General features: G+C 54.8%; 8 protein-coding genes across 8 annotated transcripts; 4 read left to right on the top strand and 4 right to left on the bottom strand.

Annotated features, from left to right (window-relative positions):
• Positions 1 to 1,651: 1,651 nt before the first annotated feature.
• Positions 1,652 to 5,613, top strand: BGZ61DRAFT_475984 (putative RNA binding effector protein Scp160; the record flags this gene model as incomplete). The annotated part of the gene is made up of 3 exons (XM_046248756.1): positions 1,652 to 2,293; positions 2,344 to 4,597; positions 4,652 to 5,613. 3 exons carry the CDS (start codon positions 1,652 to 1,654, stop codon positions 5,611 to 5,613), a joined length of 3,858 nt encoding a protein of 1,285 aa, XP_046106921.1.
• Positions 5,614 to 6,112: 499 nt separating this feature from the next.
• On the top strand, positions 6,113 to 8,286 carry BGZ61DRAFT_447951 (uncharacterized protein). Its single transcript, XM_046245418.1, has 4 exons — positions 6,113 to 6,362; positions 6,446 to 6,667; positions 6,740 to 7,265; positions 7,327 to 8,286. Exons 2-4 carry the CDS (start codon positions 6,579 to 6,581, stop codon positions 8,128 to 8,130), a joined length of 1,419 nt encoding a protein of 472 aa, XP_046106920.1. The 5' UTR covers positions 6,113 to 6,362; positions 6,446 to 6,578; the 3' UTR covers positions 8,131 to 8,286.
• A 119-nt stretch (positions 8,287 to 8,405) lies between these two features.
• On the bottom strand, positions 8,406 to 9,995 carry BGZ61DRAFT_347187 (major facilitator superfamily domain-containing protein; the record flags this gene model as incomplete). The annotated part of the gene is made up of 3 exons (XM_046239948.1): positions 8,406 to 9,173; positions 9,252 to 9,713; positions 9,771 to 9,995. 3 exons carry the CDS (start codon positions 9,993 to 9,995, stop codon positions 8,406 to 8,408), a joined length of 1,455 nt encoding a protein of 484 aa, XP_046106919.1.
• Positions 9,996 to 13,240: 3,245 nt separating this feature from the next.
• Positions 13,241 to 14,050, bottom strand: BGZ61DRAFT_530542 (ubiquinol-cytochrome C reductase hinge protein-domain-containing protein; the record flags this gene model as incomplete). The annotated part of the gene is made up of 4 exons (XM_046253568.1): positions 13,241 to 13,305; positions 13,416 to 13,529; positions 13,727 to 13,835; positions 13,964 to 14,050. 4 exons carry the CDS (start codon positions 14,048 to 14,050, stop codon positions 13,241 to 13,243), a joined length of 375 nt encoding a protein of 124 aa, XP_046106918.1.
• Positions 14,051 to 14,669: 619 nt separating this feature from the next.
• Positions 14,670 to 15,520, bottom strand: BGZ61DRAFT_530541 (uncharacterized protein; the record flags this gene model as incomplete). Its single annotated transcript, XM_046253567.1, has 2 exons — positions 14,670 to 15,200; positions 15,275 to 15,520. The coding sequence occupies 2 exons, from the start codon at positions 15,518 to 15,520 to the stop codon at positions 14,670 to 14,672; spliced, it is 777 nt and encodes a 258-aa protein (XP_046106917.1).
• A 2,673-nt stretch (positions 15,521 to 18,193) lies between these two features.
• On the top strand, positions 18,194 to 19,261 carry BGZ61DRAFT_199219 (uncharacterized protein). Its single transcript, XM_046237894.1, has 2 exons — positions 18,194 to 19,024; positions 19,089 to 19,261. Exon 1 carries the CDS (start codon positions 18,324 to 18,326, stop codon positions 18,999 to 19,001), a length of 678 nt encoding a protein of 225 aa, XP_046106916.1. The 5' UTR covers positions 18,194 to 18,323; the 3' UTR covers positions 19,002 to 19,024; positions 19,089 to 19,261.
• Positions 19,262 to 19,422: 161 nt separating this feature from the next.
• BGZ61DRAFT_199226 (uncharacterized protein) lies at positions 19,423 to 20,000 on the bottom strand. The gene has a single exon (XM_046237895.1). The coding sequence runs from the start codon at positions 19,825 to 19,827 to the stop codon at positions 19,507 to 19,509; it is 321 nt and encodes a 106-aa protein (XP_046106915.1). The 5' UTR covers positions 19,828 to 20,000; the 3' UTR covers positions 19,423 to 19,506.
• Positions 20,001 to 23,848: 3,848 nt separating this feature from the next.
• Positions 23,849 to 24,585, top strand: BGZ61DRAFT_475979 (ribonuclease E inhibitor RraA/Dimethylmenaquinone methyltransferase; the record flags this gene model as incomplete). Its single annotated transcript, XM_046248755.1, has 2 exons — positions 23,849 to 24,259; positions 24,310 to 24,585. 2 exons carry the CDS (start codon positions 23,849 to 23,851, stop codon positions 24,583 to 24,585), a joined length of 687 nt encoding a protein of 228 aa, XP_046106914.1.
• Between the last annotated feature and the right edge of the window lie 315 nt (positions 24,586 to 24,900).

The following is a 24,900-nucleotide window of genomic DNA, read 5'->3' as shown; positions in this document are numbered from 1 at the left end:
GTTTTTAGACTGAGGTTGGAACAGTGGCAAGGAAACCCTGACCTTTCTAGACCGCGGGTCTCGGGATCTTCGTGCACTGGCGGGCGACCTGTCATGGCGCGTGGAGCTCGACATGGCTGAGCGGAGATTGCATCGTATCTGCTCCTTTACACTACATGAGGCCACTCCCAAAAGCCTATGATGGAAATCGGATGCGGCCCAGTTTGGACAAGGTATAAATTCAACCCACATCAAGGAGAGAATCCCATGCTTTCCCCTGAACGCCGAGCTACCCACATATGCTAGCATAACTACGGCTAGGTTGAACCCAGATTCTCCAAGTCGTTGAATCCGAGCACTATTATTTTGTTTGATTAATAGAGACGAGAGAAGAGAGATTTGTCGTGAAACCTAATTCATTGTCGGCTGCAACACTCCCAGATGAGTAGCGGCGAGTTTGGTTGGTGGCTTGAAAGCCGACACTGAGGGTTCCAATTGCGACCCCACTGCTGGCCAACGCACTCTCTCAGACTAGACGGGGACATCTGGCCACCCATCGGCAGGTCTCCCAGTGAAAAGCACCTGTTTTCTCGCGAGGAGCTTCCGTTTACAGGCAAATTGGAAGAAATTTTAGGTGCAATTGCGTCAGTTCTGGTTGCCGATAGCCATTCAGAAGTGAGACTGCTTGGCCTTTGGCACGTTTGCCGGCGCCTCTTGACACGAACTAGGTACGCGACTGACCTGGGAAGCGAACCAGTCAGGACAGCAGCACATAATCACTTCCCATGACGGTCAGCACGATGATAATGTCCGAGATAGCTAAATGAAGGCGATGAGGGAGAGTGAAGGACATGCATTATCACTCCATCATCACGTGCTCGACTGTCTTACACCGGTGCAATTGGGGGTAACCCGAAATGGTGAGGTATGGGGAAATGTCACATGTGGTATCCCGTGACCCGGAGACCCCCTTTCGTCGTTTGGTCTTTCCCGGTTTTGGGAGGCCATGGCATGAACTGGCCTCTGGCGACTGGTTGCTCCGGGCCGGACAAGCTTCGCGTAAATTTTAGGTGGCTCCTGCCAGAGCTCCGGAGGGTCGGTCTGGAGGTGTAGAGGTGTAGGTGGCTCCAAAGGCACTGGCTCCACGATCCCTGCTGGCTTAGAGCGGCCCAGAGGCTAGAACCTCTGGTGAGTATGGAGAAACTTCCACCTCACCCTCAAGTCTCAACCCTCACCTCTCAACCTCACTCTCGCATCCCATCTCCATTTGCCTCCCTCCGAGTCCGTCCTCCGCTCTCCGGTCTCTGCCACATCTCTGGTTGTTCCTCCTGGTTCCTGGTCATCGCCGTCTGTTGGTTTCTTGCACAATGTTCTAGAGACCCCAGACTCCACAACATCTGGTCATTTGTCGTCCGTCACCCGTACCGAGCTCCCTCTTCACCGTCTTCTCCAGCTTTTTCTGGCTGCAAGCTTCAGTGCTTCAAGCAGCCTTTAGAACCAGTACGCCCACCCCATGCCCATTGGCAATGGCCCCTACACGCTCCTCCGAGAGTGCAATTCCTGTGCATGCCCGTTTCTAACAAGCTGTCTCTTTAGCCATCACCACACTCCTCCTTTCTCCGTCTACTATATCACGATTCCCGAGTCGCCGTATTTAAGCAAAGCTTCCATCATGGCCTCCGAGACCCCCGTCGATACCACCAACCTCGGCGAGGTTTCTGCCGCGCAGAAGCTTCTCCAGAAGCACGCCGAGGCTCCTCATCACGTCACCGTCGAAGATGCGCAGGATGAGGATCTCCCCGTCAAGGTCTCCAACGATGCCTCTGGTTCCTGGGCTGCACCTATCAGCGCAAAGTCCGCTGGCAAGCAGCCGCAGGGTCCTAAGAGCTCTCTTGATACTCAATCGCACGAATTATTCCCTGAGCTCGGAGCTCCCAAGGGTAAAAGCGCCAACGTGGCGCCGATCTGGGGAGCCAAGAACAACGCCAACGGTAATTCCAACGGCGCTGCAGCCAAGGGCGGTTCCCGCTCCTCGACCCCCGCGTCGGGAACTGCAACTCCCCAAAACGCTATGCCGTCCATGTTCATCCCCGGCCGCAATGTCGAATCGGTTACCCTTGATCCCCAGTATATCATGCCCCGTAACCAACTGAGGAGGCCCATCCCCGACATCATCAAGGACATCAACCGTAAATCTCGTGCCAACATTACCATGGCCACCGCCTCCAACGGCCGCCTTAAGTTTGATGCCACTGGTCCTCAAGACGTCGCTCAACAGGCACTCAAGGACCTGGTCTTCCAAATTGGCACCAAGGTATGTTCTACACCGACCCCCTGATGTGATACAAGCTAACTCTGTTCCAGCAAAGCATCACCGTCCAGATCCCCCAGTCTACTCGAGCCCACATCATTGGTAAGGGTGGATCTATGATCAAGGCTCTTCAGGAGAAGACTGGCGCCAAGATTCAATTGCCCAAGGTCGACGAGAACCAGCCCATTGATGACGACGACGATGCCACCATTGACGTCATCGTTGAGGGCAATGCTCTCTCTGCCGCCTCGGCCCGCAACGAGATCCTGAAGATTGCTGGTGAGCGATCCGCCAACGTCCAGACCAAGGTCCGCGGCATCCCCGCCGCCTTCTATCCATTCATTGCCGGCCCTGGAAACGCCCTCGCCCATGCTCTGGAGGAGGACCACGGCATCCAGATGCGAGTGCCTCCTCTGCAAGCTTACACGCCTGGCCCGTCCCCTGTTGCCGCCAGCGCTGGCCAGCGACCTGTGTTCGCCCCGGCGGGGCACGAGGAGAATCACATTCAACTTGCGGGTGACCGCGCTGCTGTGCAGAAGGTTCGCGCGGAAATTGAGCGCCAGGTTGCTGAGCTTCACAAACAGCTCGAGGCTGAGCAGCTCTCTATTCAGCGAGGACGACACCAGTTCATTATTGGTGACCGAGGTGTTCCCACTGAGGAATTCTTCGCTGACACTGGCTGCGCCATCATTCTGCCCACCGATGCGGATGATGACACCGTGACCGTCATCGGCCCTGCCGATCAGGTTCAGGCCGGTCTAGAGAAGGCCATGGACCTCGCAATGGGTATGCAAATGTCCAACCTTGACATTGCCCGATTCCACCGAAATGCCCCTGGGGGTGCTGCTGCTCACGCTGGCTATGTCACTCGATACCTCCGTCAGCGCAAGGAGATTGAGCGTCTGGAGAAGCTGTACAACACTCACATCAACACCCCCTTTTCCCAGGATGGTGCTTTGCCGTGGGAGCTCTATTCTCGTGAAGGAAAGAACGCCATTCGTGCCCAGTCCGAGATTACTGGCATCATCAATGGTCAACCCCCTTCACGCATGAGTGCAGTGCCTATTGATTCCTTCTTCCATCAGCATATCCGAAACGACATCACGCCGAAGATCAAAAAGGAATACGGTGTTCATGTTGTTGTCCCCGATGCGTCGGAGCCTGGTGCCCCCGTTTTGCTTGTGTTTGAAGGTCCTGAGCCTGCTGAAGGTCCCTACCAGCTGCCCCGCAACAAGCCCACGGACGCCGATGTCCGCACTTTCCAGCAGGGTCTCCGGGAAGCCCAGAAGCATATCCTCGATCTCATCAACAAGCAGGAGCAGATTGCTACTGATTCCCTCGACGTCCCTCTAAAGTTCCACGAGAGGCTTCGGCGATTCATCAAGAAGGAGCAGGAGAGCCGCTCATCTGATCAGATCCCTGTTAGAGTCACAAAGGTTGGCACTACGATTACTCTTCGAGGCCCCGCATCGGCCGTTGAGGCACTTTCCGCGAAGGCCAATGCCTTTGTGGAGCAGGAGAAGGAGGACGAGAAGGAGCGTGGTTTCACCTTGAGCTTCGACTTCCCTCAGAAGTATGCCAACCACCTTATTGGCAAGGGTGGTAGTAACATCCGTGAGCTCCGTGATCGATTCGATGTCGAGATCCAGGTTCAGGATGGGAAGGTTGAGCTCAAGGGTCCCAAGGCCAAGGCCGAGACTTGCCGCTCGCATATCCAGGGCCTTGCTCGCACACTGGCTGATGAGACCACCCACATCATGAAGATTGATCCTAAGTACCACCGCGAGCTTATTGGCTCCCAGGGCAGCCAGATCAACCGTCTGCAGACCCGCTACAAGGTCCTGATCTTCTTCCCCCGATCTGCCAAGAACGTTGCGGATGATCAGTCCAACGCGGACGCTGCTAGCGAGACTGGAAAGCCCCGCCGACAGCAGCCTGCTAACGAGGTCATCATCCGAGGTCCCAAGAAGGGTGCGGATGAGGCTCGTGACGAGCTTTTCTCTCTGCACAAATATCTTGAGGAGCATTCTGCCACTGCCACTGTTGCTGTACAGCAGAAGCAAGTTGGATCTCTGATTGGTCAAGCCGGTGCCGCTCTTGACGAGCTCAGACAGGCCAGTGGTGCCAAGATTGACGTACCTGCTGACCGGGACACGGATATTGTGGAAATCCAGATCAAGGGCACGGCTGCTCAGGTTGCTAAGGCGAAGAAGATTTTGGAGGAGAAGCGCGCTGTCTTTGACGATACCGTGGTTCGCACCTTGGATATCGAGAAGAAGTATCACAAGGCTCTGATCGGAGCGAGCGGTAAGATTCCCGTTACTATGCTATCGAAGATGTTGATAACTGACTTATTTATAGGTGCTAACCTTCGAGACATTGTTGTCAAGGCCGGTGGATCTGATGATCGACGCGAGCTTGCCCGTACCATCCAGTTCCCCAAGCAGGAGGCCGATGGAAACACCATCAAGATCGAGGGCCGTAGCGACGTTGTTCAGAAGATTATTGAGCGCATTCAGGAGATTGTCGCCGAGCGCGAGAACCAGGTCACTGAGATCGTGGAGGTCCCCATTGACAACCACCGCTCGCTTATCGGTCGTGGCGGTGATGTCAAGCGACAGCTCGAGTCCAAGTTGACCGTCTCCATTGACGTCCCCCGTCAGGGCGATGGCAAGACTGGCGTCAAGGTGACTGGGCGACCCGAGAACGTGGCGAAGGCTAAGGAGCACATCCTGTCCTTGGTCAAGGCTCAGCAGGGCGAGACCATTCAGGTTCCCCGCAACCTTCACCACTCCGTCTCCAACGGCGGTCAATTCTTCCGCCAGCTTCGCAACAACCACCAGGTCACTGTTGACCATGCCGGTCAGCCTCTCCCTCCCAAGCCTGACTCGACTACCCGCTCCAACGTGGGTGCCCTGCCCCTGATCACGGACGAGGAGGATTCCACCACGGATGCCCACTCGTGGAAGGTTGTCCAGGTTTCCTCAGGCGAGGATGGCGAGATTCCTTGGGTCCTGCGAGGCACGCCTGAGAATGTGACCAAGGCCAAGGAGGCTATCGCCAAGGCACTTGACCAGGCCAAGAAGAACGATGCCACTGGCTACCTTGTTCTTCCTGACCCCAGAACCTACCGCCATGTGATTGGCCCCAACGGCTCCAAGGTTAACCAGATCCGCAAGCAGAGCAACTGCAAGATCCAAGTGCCCCGAGACCAGGCCAAGGATGAGGCCATTGAGATTATCGGAACCGAAGAGGGTGTTGAGATGGCCAAGGATCTGATCCTGGCTGCTGTTCAGGAGGGGATTAACAAGTCCGGGGAGTAATGATGGTTTGCGAATGTGCGCAGGGGAACAATATTCTTAGCCGGGGCATTGGGTACAATGTCGATCCAGAAAAGTCATGATAATCTCTATGGAGTATGTTGCAACGGGAAGCATTGCATTTGATGCAGCGTCTTGTTGCTATTAAGGCTACGCAGTTGCAGATGCCCAGGCTAGTTCACTGCAATACGTAGCAAAAAGTAATGATTATGATTATTCTCCAATTCGTCTTTGACTTCTTCCGTACCGTCGTAGCTGTGTGATATCTAATCGATGTTGAGGTAAGCCCGGTCCTGATGTTTCGTAGTAGTAGTAGATGACAGCACCCGGGATTCCGTGAGCCGGGCCAGGTAATGTACGTCGTGGGTTAGGGTTGCTGTGTGGAGGGGTAGAGCGTATTCGTATACGCACCTATCTTATTCGCATTCTTATTCATTCTCTGGATTCTCATTCGCGAGAGATACGTGCATTCTCCCATTTTTTTTTCTCTTCGTAACAAAGGGTATTGCATAATTTTCGTAGCGGACTGCTTTCAAGTAGAACGGGGTTTCCTCCAGGGGCGATTTATTTAGCGAGCTCTATTTGTATTCAAGGTGACTCTTCGGTCTGCGTATGCTCAGGCTTGAAGCTATGAGTCTAATTGACATGGTCTAACTGGCAATGATGACGAACTAAGTGCCAACAGTAGAAATGCCAGATTTACAGAATCCTGCTATGTAGCGACACGTTTTATGAGGCTGCATCGTAGACGTGTAAGTGGTCCCCCTGGATGACGCTTGGGTCTATCTATCACGTGGGGCGGGACAGAAGCAAGCACCCCATTAACACTACCCAGTGGCGGCGGTATCCAAGATTAATTAGACACGGCTCCTCTTCAATTACGCTCCAGCAACCTCCCGAAGCTGGAGAACCCTGAACATCGCGTAGTATTTTGGTTGTAGCTCCAGTCAAGCGTCGCATCTCACCAGATGGGGTCTCAATTGGCTCCTGTCCCTGCGCCCTGGGACGCCGTCCCTCCCCACGAGCAGCTCTTCGTCCTCATTACAGGCGCCAACAGGTACCGGCCAAGTCGCAGGCTCAATTGCAAAGCTTCCATGAAGACAACGACATACTGACAGATCTTCTACAGTGGCATTGGCCTCAGCATCGGCGAGCGCCTCATTGACGAGTTCCTCGCTACGCGTTCCCTGACCTCCCACCTCATCCTCATCCCCACCACCCGCTCCAAGTCCAAGTCCCTCCAGACGATCCGCGCGCTGCGATCCTACGCCGAACAGGCCGCCCAGACGTCGACGGCTTTGCGATCCCGAATCGGCGAGAAATACCGGTGGGAGGATACCGTCGCCCGAGTCCACGTCTTGAGTCTGCAGCTCGACCTGTGCGATGTGCGCGGCCTCTACGCCTTCGCTGACCGCCTGGTCAACGAGCCCGTGAGCAACCCCGAGGGTTTACAGGACGAGTATCTCCGAAATGTGTACATCCCGCGCCTGGACAGTGTCGTGTGCAATGCCGCATACGGCGGCTGGTCTGGCTGCAACTACCCCTTGGCCATCTGGAGCTTCTTCACGAAGGGTTTGACGCAGTCCGTGACATGGCCCACCTTCAAGGATGCTCTACCAACCTGCATCTTGAACGAACAAGCCCAATATGGCTACGTATGATTCCCCCCTCGCCCCCAATCATTATGTTTGTCCCTTATGTTGACCAAAACTCCAGCCCGCCAAGCCCCTCCTCGGCGAGGTCTTCTCGGCCTGTGTTTTCGGCCATTACATTCTCGCCCACGAGCTCCTCCCTCTCCTAAGCCGCCGCTCCCAGAACGAAACCCCCGGTCGTATTATTTGGTCCGGTAGTCTTGAGGCAGTCCGCAACTCGCTGAATCTGTCAGATATCCAGTGCTTCGATGGCATTGGACCCTACGAGTCCTCCAAGCGACTCACCGACGCCCTCTCCCTCACCACCACGATGCCCTCCTCCCAGCCCTACTCGATTCCTTTCCTCACCCTCGATGATCCTAAGGAAGCCGAGGCGAAGCCTGTGCGGCCCAAGTTCTACCTCACGCATCCGGGCATCGTCGCCAGCACCATCTTCCCCGTCCCCTGGTTCCTCATGGGGATCTACACATTTGCCCTCGTAGTCGCCCGCTGGCTCGGCTCCCCCTGGCACGCCGTCGACCCCTACACGGGGTCCAAGTCGGCCGCCTGGGTCGTGCTGCAGGAGCAGTCTGCCCTCGACGACCTCGATGCCGAGCACGTCAAGTGGGGCAGCTCCTCTAATCGCAAGCTCGAGGTGGACGTCAAGAAGACCGAGGTTGAGGGCTGGGGATGGGAGGGCAAGGTCGAGGACCCCAAAGCGGACACGGCCGTCGGCGTGCTCAACAAGTCGGTCGGGAGGAAGTCGGGCACCCAAAATGTCACCGAGGATGACCTCGTCGAGTTTGAGGCGCTGGGTGCGGAGTGCTGGAAGAAGATGGAGGATCTACGGCACGAATGGGCAAATATTATTGATGTCAAACGGGCGTAATGGATTCGCGGATACTTGCATCAACGGGGGCGTATGCAAGTAAGACGCCACGAGATGGATGGGAATGCAATATAGAGCCAAAAAGCAGGCAGGGCGACGACTTGATGGGTATCTTGCGATAACGACACGCATACATAACAAAAGATATACAGATGACATTAATTATTGATTACTTCCGTTCGTGAAAGGGCACGCCGGCCCCCCAAAGTCATATCCAGCAAGGATGGTCCCGCTCCGCTACCTGTCCTTTGCGTAGTTCTGAAGCAAGTACACGCTTACGGTTCCGTAGTCACGACGGTACGTGAGCGAACCTCCTGGTCAGAATGGATACGACGCAGGGCAACCTTGTCCTGGCGGCCAAAGAGGCCGATGCACAAGGGGAGAGGCACAATGGCTAGGGCGATGACAGCTTGGAAGATGAGAGCATTCTTCATGTTCTTTGGGGGGTTGGCATTGTGTCCCGCGATCAGAGCATCGCTGATAATGGTGAAGATGGCACCGAATAACTGGCCGCCAGCCCAAGCAATCGTAGAGGTGACTTCTGGGCTAAGTGGGTGGCTCAGTTCGATCAGGTATTCCAGAGCGACGGGGACGAGAGAGAAAGAAGAGGCGCCGAGGATCGCGAGGACAACGTAGGGACCTGCCAGGACCCGGGTCTGGGGCATCCAGATGAAGGCGAGGTAGGAGAGGCCAATAACGGGAACAAGGAGCTTGATGGCGAACAGGAAGGACTTCGTGCGGTCGATAATCGGAGAGGCAATTGCGGAGGCAACTAGACCAACGACAATAAGGACTGCGCCTCCAATGCCAGCCTCATCGTCGGAGAAGTCGTAGGGGTTGAGCATCTGGTTGAGGAGGGACGAAATGGAGTTGAAGAAGCCGACGTAGATGGAAAAGGGGATGAGAAGGAGCCAGAGCTCGAGGGACCCGGAGACGGCGCCGACGGAGGCACGGAGACTAAGCTTGGGGGTCTCGGAGGCCGGGCCGACGGGCGTCGGCGGTTTGGCAGGGACGAAGAAGGCCGGGACACAGCTCACGGTCGACTTGAAGAGTTGTGTTAGCGAGTTGAGCTAGTTGTGAAGAGGGGGATGTGAGGTCAGGTTAAGTGCGAGGTGACTTACGAGGATGGAAACATAGAGAACCGCATTGGACATGTCGCTAGACTTGCTGACCCAGAGAGGGGTGACTAACTGGCCCAGCGCGGCGCCAAACGGATTAGCCAAACTGGTGAGAGCAGTCGCCGCAACACGGCCGCGGTTGGTGAACCACAGATCGGAGTAGCGAGTGGGCGCGGCGAGGATAAAGGGTTGGGCGAAGCCAATGACGATCTCGCCGGCCATGGCGTGGGCGATGTTGCCGCCCGAGGACTTTGTCGAACCGGCGTAGCGAATCCAGTTGCCAATGAGGATCAGGACGGCGGCGGTCATAAAGGCCAGCTTGGGTCCGCGGTGAAGAATGGCGATGCTGATGGGGAAGACGGCGACAAAGGCCAGGAAGAAGGCGATGCTGATCCAGTTGATGGTGGATTCGCTCACGTCGTAGTATGCGGCGGCGTGGGAGGCGACGGGAGCAAAGGTCATCCACTGCGGAGGGTCAGTAGGCGTATATAATTGCTTTCAATCATGAGTGAGGTAACTTACATCCCACGACACAATGATGTTCATGAGCGTCAGCTGGGCCAGCCCAAACCACCGGCGCTTGTAGGTGCGGTACTCGGTCGAAACACCCTCGTTCACGCTGTCACTTGCACCACCGTCGCCATCGCCCTCAGCTGTCTCGGTGGTGGTTCGCTCCTCGAGGGTGTAGTCACCCGAGCCCAGCTTCTGCTTGCGCCAGAAGCGACCGCCAGGGGCGTCGCCACTCATGCTGGCGATGGAGTCGAGGAATCCGCGCGATCCCTGCTGCTGTTGCTTCTGCTCCTCCGAGGACTTCTCGCTCCTAGGCATGCGGCTGGTCGTGGACGGAAAGCCGACTTTCGAGATCGACGTGGTCGAGGAGTCGTCGATTGATTAGCGGCGTTCCAGGCCTCGCGACGTGGGGCGCGCGATGAAGCGGGTTTCTGGGGGAATTGATGGCTGTGCTGTGCTGTGCTGTGCTGTGGTGGGACAAGGCGCGCACGATGCCGCGCTGCGGACGTAGACGAGTCGGACGGTGAATATTGAGAAAGGCACAGGTCCGTAGCCGCGTTGGGAGGGTGAAAGAGAGTTGTTGAAGTTGGATCGGGCGACTTTCAGTGGTGTGGAAAGGAGGAAAGGCAGAAAAGCGGCCTGGTCAACAGTGAATCAATGCGTGAAACCGAACTCAGGCCTAGACCGCGATCCGTTTGGTGGCAGAAGCCGGGGGGAGGAAAGGCAAAAAGCAAGGGCGGCGCCAACAAGCTGCAGCGACGTTAGGTAAAAAGATGCACTAGGAGTATTTCCAATGCGAAGCCCACCCCCTGTCGTGTCTTTTTTTGTCTCTTTTTGTTGTCTCGCTGGCTTGCGTCTCCCGTTGAATCCCGGAGCGTGGTTCCGTGGAACTTGGTGTGTCGTGCGTTGTTGAATGGAGGATTGAGAATGGAGCCAAGGGTGGCCCGTGTCGTCGTTTCAGTTTGTGCGTACCTGCGCCTGGTCGCCTGCAGGTGAGCTCACTTCAGGGGTGCGAGGGCGCTATTGGCCGCGGGGTGGGTTCCCTGTGGCTGAAGAGGAGTGCGAGAGTGCGAAAAATGGGCTTGGCCGTGGTGGAAGCGTAGAGTAAGCAGCTGACGAGGCGGGAATGGGCTTGAGCTGGAGATGCAGATGGAGATTTGGAGGCAGATGCAGGAGGAGGGGTGGGAATTCCCTGGTATAAAAACACCAAGAGGAGGGGAAGCTGAGCCCGCCGTGGTGAGCCAGCAGCTGTAAGTCAACATGCAGCAGTATCAGTATCAACAGGCATTTGCATTCATCCGTCCAATCGACTCCTCACCAACAGAGATATCCTCTGCACTCCTTACGAAACACTTGCCTACTTGCCTGCTTTCCTCTTGGTGCTATCCTCTTCTTGGCACACCCTCCAACCAACCCCATGACCAGCTTCTCGCTTCCTCACATCTCGACAACTCGCCAATGCACTCGCTCATGCGCTTCACCCGTTGCGGGGTGCCCAAAGGTCGCCCAGGGTGCCATCCACCGGACCTCGTTGCCCGATTTAGCTACCTCGGCTCGCTTCCCATCGTCGAGATTCGCCCGCTCTCACATGATGATGGGCCGTCCATGCCCCGTCTTGCCCTGTTCTGCCCAGTCTGCTCTCGTCCCATCCATGCTGTTGCTCCGTTCGTCTGGCCGCTATCTACAGATGAACTGACAATATGAAGATCGGTATTAACCCCCACGGCCATCTACACAGATTGCACCTTCCAGACTCGAACATGACAGTCGGCTTTCTCAACTGCGACTTTTCGCCCTTGGAACGAAATGCGGGAAAAAAACGTTGAGGCCCGAAACAGGTGATGCATCGAGTCCGAGACTTCACCTCCCAACTGATTTGCTGCTTCTGAACTACGCCGCACACATTCACACAACATGACATCCGGTTCTTTCAGGGCGCTGGCTCCCAAATCCCCATCAAGAAATCCCCGCCCGCTAATCCGCCATGGGCCTGTTTCCGGCCAGGGCCCTGCCAACTCACCCGGCCCCGACTGGCGGAGGGTTATCTCAACCCTTGAAGTCCATGTTGGAATACAGATGGCCCATGTCGGATCCCGGAAGTAGGAAGCAGGTTTGTCCAAAATGGTACGTGATAGAGAAGAGAAAAAAATGCCCCGAACCAGAGTTGCTCTATCTGGTGTCTGTAGGCCTAGGTTTCGGGTTGTTTTCCGCCTTGGACACATGCTGCGCCGTGTGTCCGTCGTATCGTGAGATCGACCCAGATTGGAGACCAAAATCCTTCCCGATTTAATATGCTGGCAACGTGATGTGTATCCTCCAGTCTAGTTCTTACACGGTTTGACAATCCATCATTCCTACTGAGCCCACCTGTCATTGCTGCCGGCTCCAACTCTCCCCCTGGCACCACAGGCGTTCCATATGCTCTAGCGAAGTGCCTCACCCCGTCCAGGGTCGTATGCGTTCCAACGATCGACAGGTACATAATCCCTTGGTAGCTCTATTTCAACTTGAATATTGAAACACTGTCCATAGTACCAAGTACGCATTGTCATATAGGAGCCGTAAGCAGACGTTTAAACTTGAGTTCTTCCTTGCACATGTCTCCCCGTTCAATGCTATTCGTATGTGATCCCAGCATCCACTAGCAACTATTCATAGCCCTTCCAAACGTTTACCTTCCTCGCTCTGCCTCAGGGGTTAGCAATGATCCGGCTCTGCATACCGTATGTTGACGGTATTGTCTAAAATCAAGACTGGAAAGTGAGCTCGAATTAGTGACACAGTAGCCTCCACGTTTCACCAAATCATGCCAGCAACCTCCATTCTAGGGAAGGGTTTGGTATTTCAAGCAAGGCGAAGAACTCCTGCATAAGACCTCGTCTTAGTGTCCCAAAAAAGAATCCATCAAGTTCGAGCACGTTGCTCAAAATCGTTGACGTACCTTTCCTGAGCCAGAGACTATTCACGCTCAAGGTTTTCGAACCCAAAAAATCATGGTCGCGGTATGCCTTATACCGTGAACTAGTCGTCAGTGTTAATAGCGGTACACTGAGTATGGAAATCCATATTGGTCACAATTGTCATCCAATTGCTCCAGTGACACAAATACGGTCAAACAGGCACGGCCGATTCAGCGAGAGGGGCTCGAGGGTTTATCGGCAGGAAGACACATCGAACAAATGATAACAGCATAGCCCAACCAGGGGCAAAAAGAGGGACACAAATAAGGGACAGGATATAGGTAGAAATCTATTCAGGGCGTTGCAGCGTATGATACAGAGACGGCCGCCGCTCCTAGACGAGGCTCTTGGTGAGCATCGGCATCCGAGAAACAGGCAGATCGTACAAGGGACACCCTCAGGTGCTGCAAGAGCAGACACTGCCTCGTTCCGGCATTTGGGTGACTTTTCGACATTTCATCGTCATCTCGTCGGTACAGATCGCATCGATTCGGATGGTCGGATTGGGTCGTGTCGAGACGTTTACTTGAGCTTAGCCCACAGCTTAGGGGCAGCGCAGGCAGTAGCGCAGTGAGCGAGGTGGAAGACTGTCCTCAGGTTAGTCAAAGATTCCAACAGCCGTAGCCAGTCGAGAAAGCGCTGCTTCGCTGACGGTGACTCAATGCCGAGGCATATAGGATATGGAAATAGCACGTACACTCCTCAACGCAGTCCTCCTTGGCACCGTCCTCACTCTCCTGCTGCTGGACACGCTCGACACACTCGTCGAAGTGGTGCTTGGCACCGTGGCACTGAGCAGAGTTTCGGCACTCTGTTGTTCTTCTGGTCAGCATTAAATCGACCAATGAGTACCAAAACATCTTATCCCGGTAGCTCAGAGCGATAGGAGCCTAAATCACTCGTTGCGGTCGAGATCGAGATATTCGGGTCCGGAATGTGACCGAGAACGTGATCGGAATAATGAACGTAGACGGGGTTCGGGAATGATTGCAGTACGGGTTAACGGACCTTCCTCGAGCACATCCTTGGGGTCGACAATCTCGTCGTCATCGTCATCCTCCTCCTCCTCGTCATCCTCGTCGTCGTCGTCCTTGGACTCGGCCTCGGGCTGCTCCTCCTATCGCATTCGTCAGCACGGCTCGATGACGATTGTACGATGGTTTATAGGCTCCCCAGATCGGGCGTGCGCCAATTGCTTTCGTCGTCGGGAAGAAATCTGCTCCTCAAAACAAAAGTGTCTCGTACCTTGTCCTCAGCAGGAGCCTCGGCCTCCACGACGCTCCATGGCGTCACGGCCTCGACAATGTCCGAAAAGGCGTCCCAGATACCCATTGCGACAGGCTGAAGAATTCACAATGACGTGTGGTGGTTTCGATTGAGGGTATCGTTCCTGATCGTAAGAGGTCGGAAGCTCTCGGCCAGAGGCACGAAATGAAAACTGATGCGGAATTGAGGCATTTTGATTGGTCCTGCTCAGCCGGCGCAGGTCACGAATTATAGCACGTGACAAGACTCATCCGAGCATGCTTCCTGTCTTCCGGAATGGCTTAGGTAAGCCCAAGACGGCAAAAACCGGAGCCAGACTTCAGCCGTGTTTGCTTCAAAACTTCATGGCCGTGTAGGCGACAAGATCAGGATGCCAATCATCCATAGCGATCCTTTTAAAGTAGTAATACTGAAAATCTTTGTTCTAGTCTCGTATGTATGTCGTGAAGCCCTTTTGCGAGCGCCGAATGCCAACCAGCCGCCAATTTATCAACCAAATTCTAGAAAATGATCGTCCGTTACAGAACATGAAGAAAGACCGAGGGAATCCCTGGTCAAAGCAGGGGAAGGAGGGGGTATAGGGTTTTCAATGTGATGAAGATTGCTTCACGAAAATTAGGATCCGAAACCACGAAACTGGTAACACGGGCACCCTCCACTCGCGTGATTAGCCAGTGTTGGAGGTTCAATTTTCGCGATCCTGATCCCCCCTGTCGATTTCTCCTCGGATGTGATCCTCAAGTCGGATACTTAATTGCTGAGCTTGGGCCTCATCATAGTCTGGTGGAGGCTCATCTGGCGCTCTTCGGCTGGTGGTACTATCTGATCGATCATGCCGGATGACCGACAGGGAACCGTCCGGCGGTGGTGGCGCTGATTCGCTCGCTTGAGCCTCATACGCGGGTAATGGCTCATCGGGGACGTCCACGCCAGGGCCCATCTCACGACGCATCTCTTGATACTGGAATAGGCGTTCTCGTAGTCGAATGTAGGCTTCATTGAAATCCATCATGCCGCCATCTGAAAAGGTAAATTTGACCTCGATTCGAGGAATGTCTGGAGGAATCCCGCCTCCTGACACGGGGATACAATCTGACTTCCAGACCCATCCCCACCACATCGATGAGGAGGTTGTGGAGTCTTGGAACTTGAGGATCGGGGCGCTAAAGGATTCGAATCTAGGCTCCTGAGTAGGTTTCGAGGGAAGGTAGACGATCTGTGGATGAGGAGTTAATCAATTGGAGAGTGCGGGGGTAGGAGGATGACGGCGGACAGAGCCTAGCAACATACCCTCTTGTTTGTTAGGAATAGGGTGCCCTTATCACTCTTGCGCTGAAACGACTCGCACCGCGCCCTCAGCTCTTGGGGCACTGAGAGGTCGCATGAGATGCGGGATTCTAGCTTCTGGAGGATGCGCTCGTTGCCGAGCTTGACGAAACCGCCTTGGTTGAGCATAACCCAGCTATCGGCATTGTCAGGGTCGATGGGCCGCGAAGGAGGACGGCTCGTGATGAGATAGTCGTGAGGATTGTCCATCGTCGGGCGGGGTCCATGACTACATGGGCCGGAGGTGGCGGGGCAGTCGACGGACGGACTGGGCGGAGCAGGGACGGAGGTGACACGGAGGTGACGGGGGGTGGTCGGACGGGGGGTCGGACGGCGGGGAGGAAGGGGTAGGGGGGACGATGGGACGGGCCAGAGGCGGCGACGGCGGCGGAGGAGGAGGCAGATAGAGGGGCAGAAACAAGGACAGGAAGAGGGGAGACCGCGAAAGGGAAAGAAGAGGTTCGAGACTCGCGAAGGAGGCTTACTTTATTGACATTGTCACAGACAGGGTTCTAGCGACCCTAGCTCAAGGACGGATGGCTCCAGGCTCCGTGCCGGCAGGACGTGCAGTGCAGGCAGCTTTTAGTAGCTCCGAGATCTTGGAGCCTGTGGCCCTGTGGTCCTGTGGACTGTGGTCCCGTGGTGGGGTGGGTCGGGTTGGACTTTGGGCTTGGTGTCAAGGCTGGCTTGTTGGCTTGTTGGCTTGCAAGGCAGCGTGAGGACAAGAGCCAGGAGCGGGTGGCTAGTGGCTGGGAGGCTGGAAGCGATGCCGTAACGAGGTGGGGAGGGAGAGCGAGCGGTTGCGTTCTGGCGGGCGGATGGCGGAGGGCGGACAGCGGGCAGCGAACGGGGGCGTAGAGCGAGGGCGATGCGAGGGGCGGCGAGGGGGCGAGCAACAGAGCGGAGCGGATGGATGGTGTGATGTCGCAGTGGCAGCGAGCGAACGAGCAGGCGAGTGCGAGTACAGTAGGCGAGCAGACGAGTAGGCGAGCGGCGAGAGGGGAGAGGCGAGAGGCGTGTAGGTAGGCGAGCGACCAAGCAAGCAAGCGGCAATAAGTGGCGGTAGTAGCAGGAGCAGGCGTTGGCGTTGGTCGGCGGCGGGTGGAAGGCTGGAAAAGACTGGAGGAGGAAGAGGAGTCTGGATCCCGGGTCCTGGATCCTGGGTCCTGGGTCCTGAATCCTGGGTCCTGGGTCTTGGGTCTTGGGTCCTGGGTCCTGGGGCGGGCAACGGGTTGACGGACGGGTGACGACGGTACAACTGCACGGGAGAGCGAGGGGTCGAGGGTCGAGGGTCGAGGGTCGAGGGGTCGAGGCGAGGGGCAAGAGAGTGGTGGTGGGATGGGATAAGATGGGAAGGAAGATCGGAGCACAGTGTGATGCAGCAGCCGGAGGAGTTGGGCCTTGGAGGTTTTGGGCGACAGGGTGGGTTCTACACTGCGTTTGTCGGCTTGCGTTGGGCTGAGCTGCCTGCGTGCTGCGTGCTGCGTAGGTATGCTGCGTATGCTACTGCTGGCTGGGGGGTGGTGAGCTTGTGAGCTGGGGCCCTTGAGAGCTGCGAGAGGCGGCAGCCTGTGAGCTTGAGAGCTGGTGAGCAGCCCAAGACGAGCCTAAAGCCGTGAGCCGCTGCTGGGACTGCTGGGGGGACTTGCTGGGACTTGCTGGGAGGCGAGGCACGCACCATGGATCTGCGATGGTGAACCTGGTTGACGGGTGGCTCCAACAGGGCTCCAGTGGGCTTCCGACGCGCTACTCTGCGGCACGTACGGTACGTGCTTGCGACTGGCAACCCGTGATTGTGAAATGGGCCATATGGACCTTGCTCCCATTTTCCTCTGGCCACAATGGCGAGGATTCTGCCCATTCTCGGCCCCAGGTCAGCCAATGAAGTCGTCTGCCGCGGTGCCCTGCGCCATCGGGCTGCCCACCACGTGCCGTGAGGTAGGGTACGAGGGAGGCCTGGTCAGTCGTAGTGCTAGGTAAGGTAGTTATCTGAGGTGCTCTCCAGTTCCCCAGCCCGTGTGCGACGTGGGAGGCTTGCGAGGGCTTGCAAGGCTTGTGAGGCTTGCAAGCTGCCCGAAAGAGCAACGCGATAGAATCATCGAAGGTCCACGGCCACTTCCAAGGCTCCAGCCTGGTCATGCCATCCGCCACCACTGCACTTCCCGTCCCGTACAGGGGCACTAATAAACTAATAGCCTACAACTAAGGTAGGTAACTACCTACACGCTCTTTCCAGTCTCTAGTCTCACGCGCTCACCTTCTAAGAATGTCGAATTTTGCACCATCTCACTCTCTGCCTCCTCTGGGCGTCCCCTCCCAACTCCGATGGCCCCCTGCGGCCGCCCCTCGTCCCCGTCCCCGTCCCCTCTTTCTTTTCCCCTCTTCATATGTATCTCACGTATTAGGATCAGCCCGCCGTTTTTAGCTAATCATCCGCGTTTTCCGGCCCGGATGCTGGAGCGTCTGCCGCCAAAGACGCGATGCGGCAAACTCTGACAACAACGCAACTGCTGCTGGCCACCACCCCCAACACCAAGGCCCCTCGATAAATGCCCTCCCCCCCGTCACCTCTCCATGTTTCCTCCATCCTTGCACGGAATGACCCGAAACCTTGGTCCCCTCCTCCCGTATCCTCTTCTTCAAACCATGGCGAACACGTTCTCGCAAGCCCCAACTGCCGTCGAGCTAGGGTGGTCGATCAGCGCTTCTCGAGCATAGAGAGAGTGACCTGTCACCCATTGGCCGCCTGCTAAGTCGTCTTGGCTCTTTGTTAGCGGGAGTTTTAGTCCCTGCACTGCCCAGGCTTTAGAGGATCGGTCGTCCATCTCCCTAACGATAGCAGCCGGTGACAGTGCAGCAACGCGCATGGCTTGGGGCCAGTGTGAACTTGCACCGAGTACCTAGCGCCCGGCTCTGCGAATCATGGTCTTGCGCTGGGAGGGGTATGTTTCCATGTTTTCCCAGACCAAGTATGGCATGCATGGCCTAGTCTGCATTGGCCTGGATCCCAGCAATGAGGTTGGCCGCTGACCGGGCCTCGAAGGACCGGGAAAACCGGGTTGATGAACTGTCCCGTCCAACAAGCGAGCGAGCGCCGTCCTGCTTTCCGAAGGGACTTTGTGGTTCATCCCGTCCAGGATCGTCCTGCAGAGGGAATTTGACGCGGACTCGGCGTCTTCTCCGATTCCCTCTCCGTCCTCGCTACACAACTGCCATATCAAGACTCTGTCTGTCCAGGACAAGAAAGCTCCCAATAACCACCCACCCACCAAAGATAGTCCGTCTGCAGTCCTGTCCACCGTGGACGCCGACTGGCGTTGCTGCCCCGCTCTCCAGCGACGAACTAGAATGGCCCAAATGCCCGGAATCACTCAAGAACAGCCGATATTGGCATCGTGGGCGCGCTACTCCTGGACCGCACTGCTCCGGCCATTATTCAGGTGCGTTAAGTCGCCCCAACCCGAGTAATATCGAACAGGGACAAGAAGCACGTTCTGCAAGCGACAATGGCTCTCGTCGGGTCCGGCACGCATTGGGCCCTATCTGCACTGCCTTCGAGGTGTTTCTGCGCCTGCATGCATGTCCTCGACTGGATTCCAGCAGTACCTCGCCTCCTCTGCCTCCATACCATATAACCCTAGCCGGGATGCTTAACCTACGTGTCAATGCAGCAGCGCAATTATGGAGTTAGTTAACCCCGACACATTGGTTCTGGTAGGTACCTGCTTGCCCTATCTCGTTCATGAGCAACTAAGATATCTCCTTTGACCTTAAGCAGACCAGACCAGATCCAGTCGCGGACCCGGAATCTCGAAGGATGGCGTTCCTTGCGACATCGGTAGAGACCCTCGACTCTGCTTCTACCAACTCAACGCACATAGATGCCCAGAGCAAACGGATACCGCATGAGTTATAGGTACCCTTGGCTTGCTGTACTCCCCAACTTCCCTAAATGTCACCCTCGTGGCGGGGGGTGTCATTTTTTCCCGAACCTTGCCTGCCTGGACACAACCATCATGACTCGGCATTGCCCAGCATCCCACAACCACGATAATCGCGGCAACCCAACCGCAAAAAAAGGCATCGCAACCTCCGCAACAGGCTTCTCTCGCATCACAGCCCTTGTCCCTTGTCGGCCGCCCACCCCAGAAAACCCATATTCCTTGCTCACCGGCTGTAGGTTCCTCGTCACCGACTCAGTCCGGGACTAGAGTTGATAGTCTCCCCGGCCATGCACTCCCTCGCCCTCGGCAGCGGAAACCAACAACACTTCCCGCCTGTAAGATCCGACGAGGCCCATGACGTCGCTTTGTTGACTCTTCTCTCACTCGTGGTGAGCCTATGTTCCCCATGCAATGCCCGCCCCACGTTCCAGCTGCAGGCTCAATGAACGGGTCAATGGAGGCTGGGCCGTGGCCAATCCCCGTGGGTTCGAGTGCAGCACCAAGGCCATAAAAACAAGCCACCGCCGGCCGACAGCCTAGAACCAATGCGATACCATGCTGAGGAACCGCCATGTCTCACTCACGATGACCTCGATCCATGGATTCGGGCCCATGTCATGTACGGCCGCGAATAACCCCTGCACCGACTGCCAGACTAGTGACATCCCTGGTTCGGCCAACAACTCACCGACGATCGTCCAGCGCCCACATGAGTCGCTCACCCACTTGCGAGTGACAGCGTGCCTCAATTTGTGACAGCATGGAAAGGGCAGGTCCATCCGAAAAAACCCCAGACTAATGAACCGTAACCGGACCTCGTGCGAATGATACACAAGAGGACACGGGTCTCCAACACATCACAGCCAAGCACCTAACTCTGGATCACTGAAGCGATATGTTCTGCCTACGTAATTAAGGCATGCATGATCCTTTGGCAGGAGGTGTTCCACCAGTTTATCGTCTCCACGTGTTACAATGTCGAAAATGCAATGATCGCAGTCATCCTCCCAACTTTAGCCACCAGCTTCAGCACATAGCCTGGTTCTCCAAATTTAACTCAATTGTCTGTATTACAAGGAGCATCAGGGACCTGGTGAATGTGGTGGTCAGTCATCAAAATGGTTTCGGTCCAAATCAAGTTAGCCGCGCCAACTCTGCAAATGCAGCCGAGTTTTTACATCTTTCCTCGCTCGCTCTTTGTTCATTGTTGTTAGAATCAACATATGTTTCTTCAATGGAATAAGGGTAACTAAAGGTAATATATCTGACCTGGTACAGATGGCAGCGCATGGCTTTTCCCTGCTCCAAAACAAACAACCATTAAACTCGGTATCGGTATCGGTACTACAGCTACCAAAATCCGACCCCCAATGAGGCCTTACTTCCGCACCACGAATTTCTCTCAACTAATGTCCAGAACATACTTGGACTCATCATATGCAGTACGCAGGTCGTATTGGACCAGCTAAGCTGACACGTGTATTACGATCTAAGAAGGACCCAAAGCTCAAGAATTTGGTTTCAATTTTTCAAAGAAATTCGCAATTAATGTCCTTTATGATCTTCATCGAGTTCTGTTTGCGGTGAATATACTTGATGGCTGTTGGCTTTCTGCCGCGTTGGGCAAGATGCTTGTCTCTAGTCCAGCATCAGCAAGAAATTCCTTCGGCCCTCTTGTTATAGTTTGGGTCGACTAGGCTCCCACACTGGTACTCAGCACTCTCGGACGTAAGCAGCCACCAACTAATATACTCCCCAACCTCAGGGATTCTTAATTTGAGGGTAAGGGGGGTACTTGGATAATACACGCTATTAGGGGTGCACTGGTCAGCATCTGCTTATGGGTTTATATCTCATGACTCTGAACTTGACTGTATTAGGCAAGGTGTGCTGAGGTCACCCTCGGGTCCAAAACAAGTCAGAGAATGATTGCTCATTCTTCTGCACCTTGCCCAAAAGTTACGTCCTCCAGTTGGAGACCAGGGCAGCCCTCGAGCAATAAGATTCCTTGGCTGAGTGTCGGCGAAGAGTAATTTCAATTTCGGGACAAATAAAACAACAGTATCTCATCACAGTCAAATCTTGTACGCAATGGCAGTTGGCACTCTCCAAATATATATGATAGCGTTCCGATTATAGCACTCCAAAGACACACAGCCTCTTCTTAAAAGTGTCTAGACCTAACCACTAGAAAGACTTGGGGTTTTGAGAACCTCCCCTTTATGGGTTTGAACATGTATTCAGCGTATTGTTTCCGAAAACAACCACGGCGAAAACGCTTGCCTGAATCTAAACTTAGTACCATCAACCTATGCATCACGAGAGATTCTCAATATGGAGCTAGATATGAGTAGTTATTGCGGATCCCAAAACTTGCTGTAAGACAATGTACCTGCAAGGCTGCGTGTGTCCTCACGTATCCGGAGTGAGATTGAGCCCAGAAATCAGGCATTCTAAGCTCCGTTATTAGGTTCAAGGCATATGAGGGGATGAATAACTCGAAAACATACAATATGCATGTTCGATTCAGTTGCAGGGTGGTTTTTAATTTTGGTGCGCAGTCATGCATGCTAAACCGATTTGCTAAATCTATCAAAGTCCCGGCTGCTATCCAGGTTAATACGAGTATGTATCCTCCTTGAGATTCTGCAGTTCATCCATAGCATGCCTGCATTCCTCATTTCACACAGTGTTGAGAATAGAGGCATCGAGAGAGGTTGGAGAGCAATGTCACTCAATGCACACTCACTTATTCTATACGATTCCGGTTCCAGTTCCACTCACTGAGTCTGGTCACAATCTAATCCATGTGAAATAAATTGGTTTGTTCATTTGAACCGGCAGGGTAGGAATAGTCACCGATGAAATAGTGGGCAAGTTTAATTGGCGTCCCCTCTGTGTGTGATCTGACGCCGATAACGTGAACGATAAGGATCCAGGGCGCAGTAACTCCATGATTACACATCATGTATGGGAGCAAGAACCAGGATCGCGAACTCAAAAGTAAGCGTGCGAAAACCCCTGTCACTCGCACTAAGGCGATAATTGCAAGCGATATCGGTTGGGAAGTAACATTTTACTTAAATACCTAACTTACCCCTCTACCCCTCCACCACCCAGTGCAATGACGCAATGATTGGTAGGAACTTGAAGGTCTCGAGACCTCAACCATCCCGAAATGGCTGGTCAACGAGGGTATATCCTCTCACCCGTGTGGCCTTTGATTGATTGATTCCTATCCGCAATATAGTGCTTCCTTGGCAATGTGAACCAGCCTGAGGATTGAGATGCGGTCGAGATGAAGGCCCTGGCCATTAGTGCTGGGAAGATGGTTGTCCTAGATCTCCAGCAGGAGTTCGTCGGGTAGCTTTTTTTATCGCGCCATCCACTGCCACATGATTTACGAGGATCGATATCTCCTGGGAATTTCGCTCGTTAGACTCATCATCGCCCAAGCTCAGGTCTCGAGCGCAACTGCAACACGCCCCTACATGGATACTGGCAAGGGCGGCGATCAGGTTCTATTGGAGCTCGCGTGTAAGGCATTGCCACTTCAGTTAACGTGATTCTCTCTATAAAATCTATGAGTTTATTTCCAAGTTCCAGGGCCGTGACGATTTAGTCGCCTATAGTTTTATTAACATCTCCTGGTCTCACAAGCTTTACGACGGAATTTATTTCTTATCTGAGCGAGAGGTCGTCAAAAATATGATCCCCCACTCACAGGAGCCAACAGTCAGGTCCGCATAATGATTTGCAAGGGCAAAGTCTACGTTTTCAACCGCAACACTAACATCAGCAATCTTTACAGCGAAGAGAACGCGCCAATGGACTCACTTGACACTTTCTCGCCCACGAATACCAGCGGGTTCATGGCCATCAACGCCATGCACCTGAAGAATTCCGGCGAGAGCATGACTACTCATGGCTAGCCTTTTACCGAGGCGTAAGGTATCTGTGTCTTTTGATTAGTGGGAACGGAGGTGCTATGCAAACCAAGATGAGACGCATCTTCGACTCTTAGTCCCCAATTCGCTCTGTATACCTATGATAAGGAGTACATTTTTATCTTGTCTGATGATATTTTCTTCACCTGTACCAAGGACGTATCTTAATGTCAAACACTAGTCGGATTGTGTTGTGCTCTTAAAAGAACCGCCATCAGTGACAACGACAATCCAGCCCGCGCCAGTCTTGTCTTGGACTCTCGAGTGGTCCATGCTCAGATGAGACCACTTGATATTGTGGCGTGTTACACCTAATAGAGCGGATTGGGTGAGTCAGGATAGACTAAGAATGATTCTCTATCAAGCTTCCCAAGTTTCCACAGCGTCAAAGTGGGATGCCCCACCCCGTCACATCCAACTATTCCGCGGTGCCCCGCCTGATTGGGTGCCGGCCATATGGAGCGGCCCGGAATCACGGAGCTGGGCCGCATCACATCGACGACGACAAAACACCACATCTACCTCACTCCACTGACCAACAGCAGCCTCATTTCTCCTCCCTGCCGCCTTTACTCACCGACTCGTCCCTCCACCTCTTGATTCGCGCTCCGGCTCCGAGTGCAGACTCGCTTCTGACGTCATCCGCCATGGGTTCCTCAGCCGAGGCCATAGCCCAGCTCCAGCAGTACAGCGCATGCGACATCTCCGACGCCCTGCTCAAGCTGAAAGTCCCTGGCGCCGGCTTCGTCGCTGACCTCAACCTCTACAGCCCACCCGCTGGCGACTCGGCTTCAGTGACCATTGCGCCAGTCTCAACCGTCTTGTTCGCCGCCAAGGGGCAGGACCTTGCTGAGCCGACGTCCAATATCCCCAAGGGCGTCCATTGGGCCGATTTGACAGTTCCGGGAACCATCGTGGTGCTCAAGCAGCCGGAGGGGCAGAAGAATGCCATCTGCGGGGGCATCATGGCAGTTCGCATGAAAGTCTGTCAAGCCGAGGGGATCATCGTGGCCGGACGAGCACGGGACATTACCGAACTAAAGAGTACGGCCCTTCCCGTAAGTGCTTCATCCTCGCAACCCTGCCAAAGCCTAATACCTACGTGCAGATTTGGGCCCGAGGGCTCTCCACCGTCGGCGCCGGGGGCGGAAGCGTCCCCTGGGCCACACAAGTGCCGCTAGATATCGATGGAACTCTCGTCTCACCGGGAGACCTAGCCTTTAGCGACCCAATCAATGGGGTGGTCATAATCCCGAAGGACAAGGTCTCTGCCGTGCTGGAATTGCTCCCGAGGTTGACATCAGCCGATGACAAGGTCAAGGAGGATGTGCTCAAGGGTGTGACGGTCCACGAAGCCTTCAAACGTCACCGGAGCAACCTCTGAGTGATGCCTATTCCTCTAGTGCCACCCATGATGACGTGTGATTGTGACGATTGCCGGAAACGTGGCTGTCAGAATGACGGATCACACTTCAAAAGATGATTGGGCTTGATGACACACAGCTACTCACTCGCTTCGCTCGGCTCAAGAAGCTGAAATGCAGCCTGCAAGAGAAGTGACGATCAAGGTTTGGAGGCACTCACGCCTTAGACACAATCCATGGCGTACATCACAAGCAGGACAACGGCAGGCACAAGTTTGAGACGACTTGGAATTCAAGTTTCGTTGAATGCAACTCCGTGTTGTCATCAGTTCATT

The sequence above is a fragment of the Ilyonectria robusta genome (assembly GCF_021365365.1).
Source record: "Ilyonectria robusta strain PMI_751 chromosome Unknown BGZ61scaffold_6, whole genome shotgun sequence".
Taxonomy (NCBI): domain Eukaryota; kingdom Fungi; phylum Ascomycota; class Sordariomycetes; order Hypocreales; family Nectriaceae; genus Ilyonectria; species Ilyonectria robusta.
The sequence above is the reverse complement of the archived record's forward strand: the minus strand, read 5'-3'. Positions and strand labels throughout refer to the sequence as shown.

What these genes read in the sequence shown, in the direction of transcription:
- BGZ61DRAFT_199226 (XM_046237895.1), bottom strand. Translation starts at nt 19,827, where the DNA reads ATGGCGGTTCCTCAGCATGGTATCGCATTGGTTCTAGGCTGTCGGCCG.
- BGZ61DRAFT_199219 (XM_046237894.1), top strand. Translation starts at nt 18,324, where the DNA reads ATGAGGTTGGCCGCTGACCGGGCCTCGAAGGACCGGGAAAACCGGGTT.
- BGZ61DRAFT_447951 (XM_046245418.1), top strand. Translation starts at nt 6,579, where the DNA reads ATGGGGTCTCAATTGGCTCCTGTCCCTGCGCCCTGGGACGCCGTCCCT. An exon ending in CTCATTACAGGCGCCAACAG is followed by an intron (nt 6,668 to 6,739) that starts GTACCGGCCAAG and finishes GATCTTCTACAG; the next exon opens with TGGCATTGGCCTCAGCATCG. An exon ending in AACAAGCCCAATATGGCTAC is followed by an intron (nt 7,266 to 7,326) that starts GTATGATTCCCC and finishes CCAAAACTCCAG; the next exon opens with CCCGCCAAGCCCCTCCTCGG.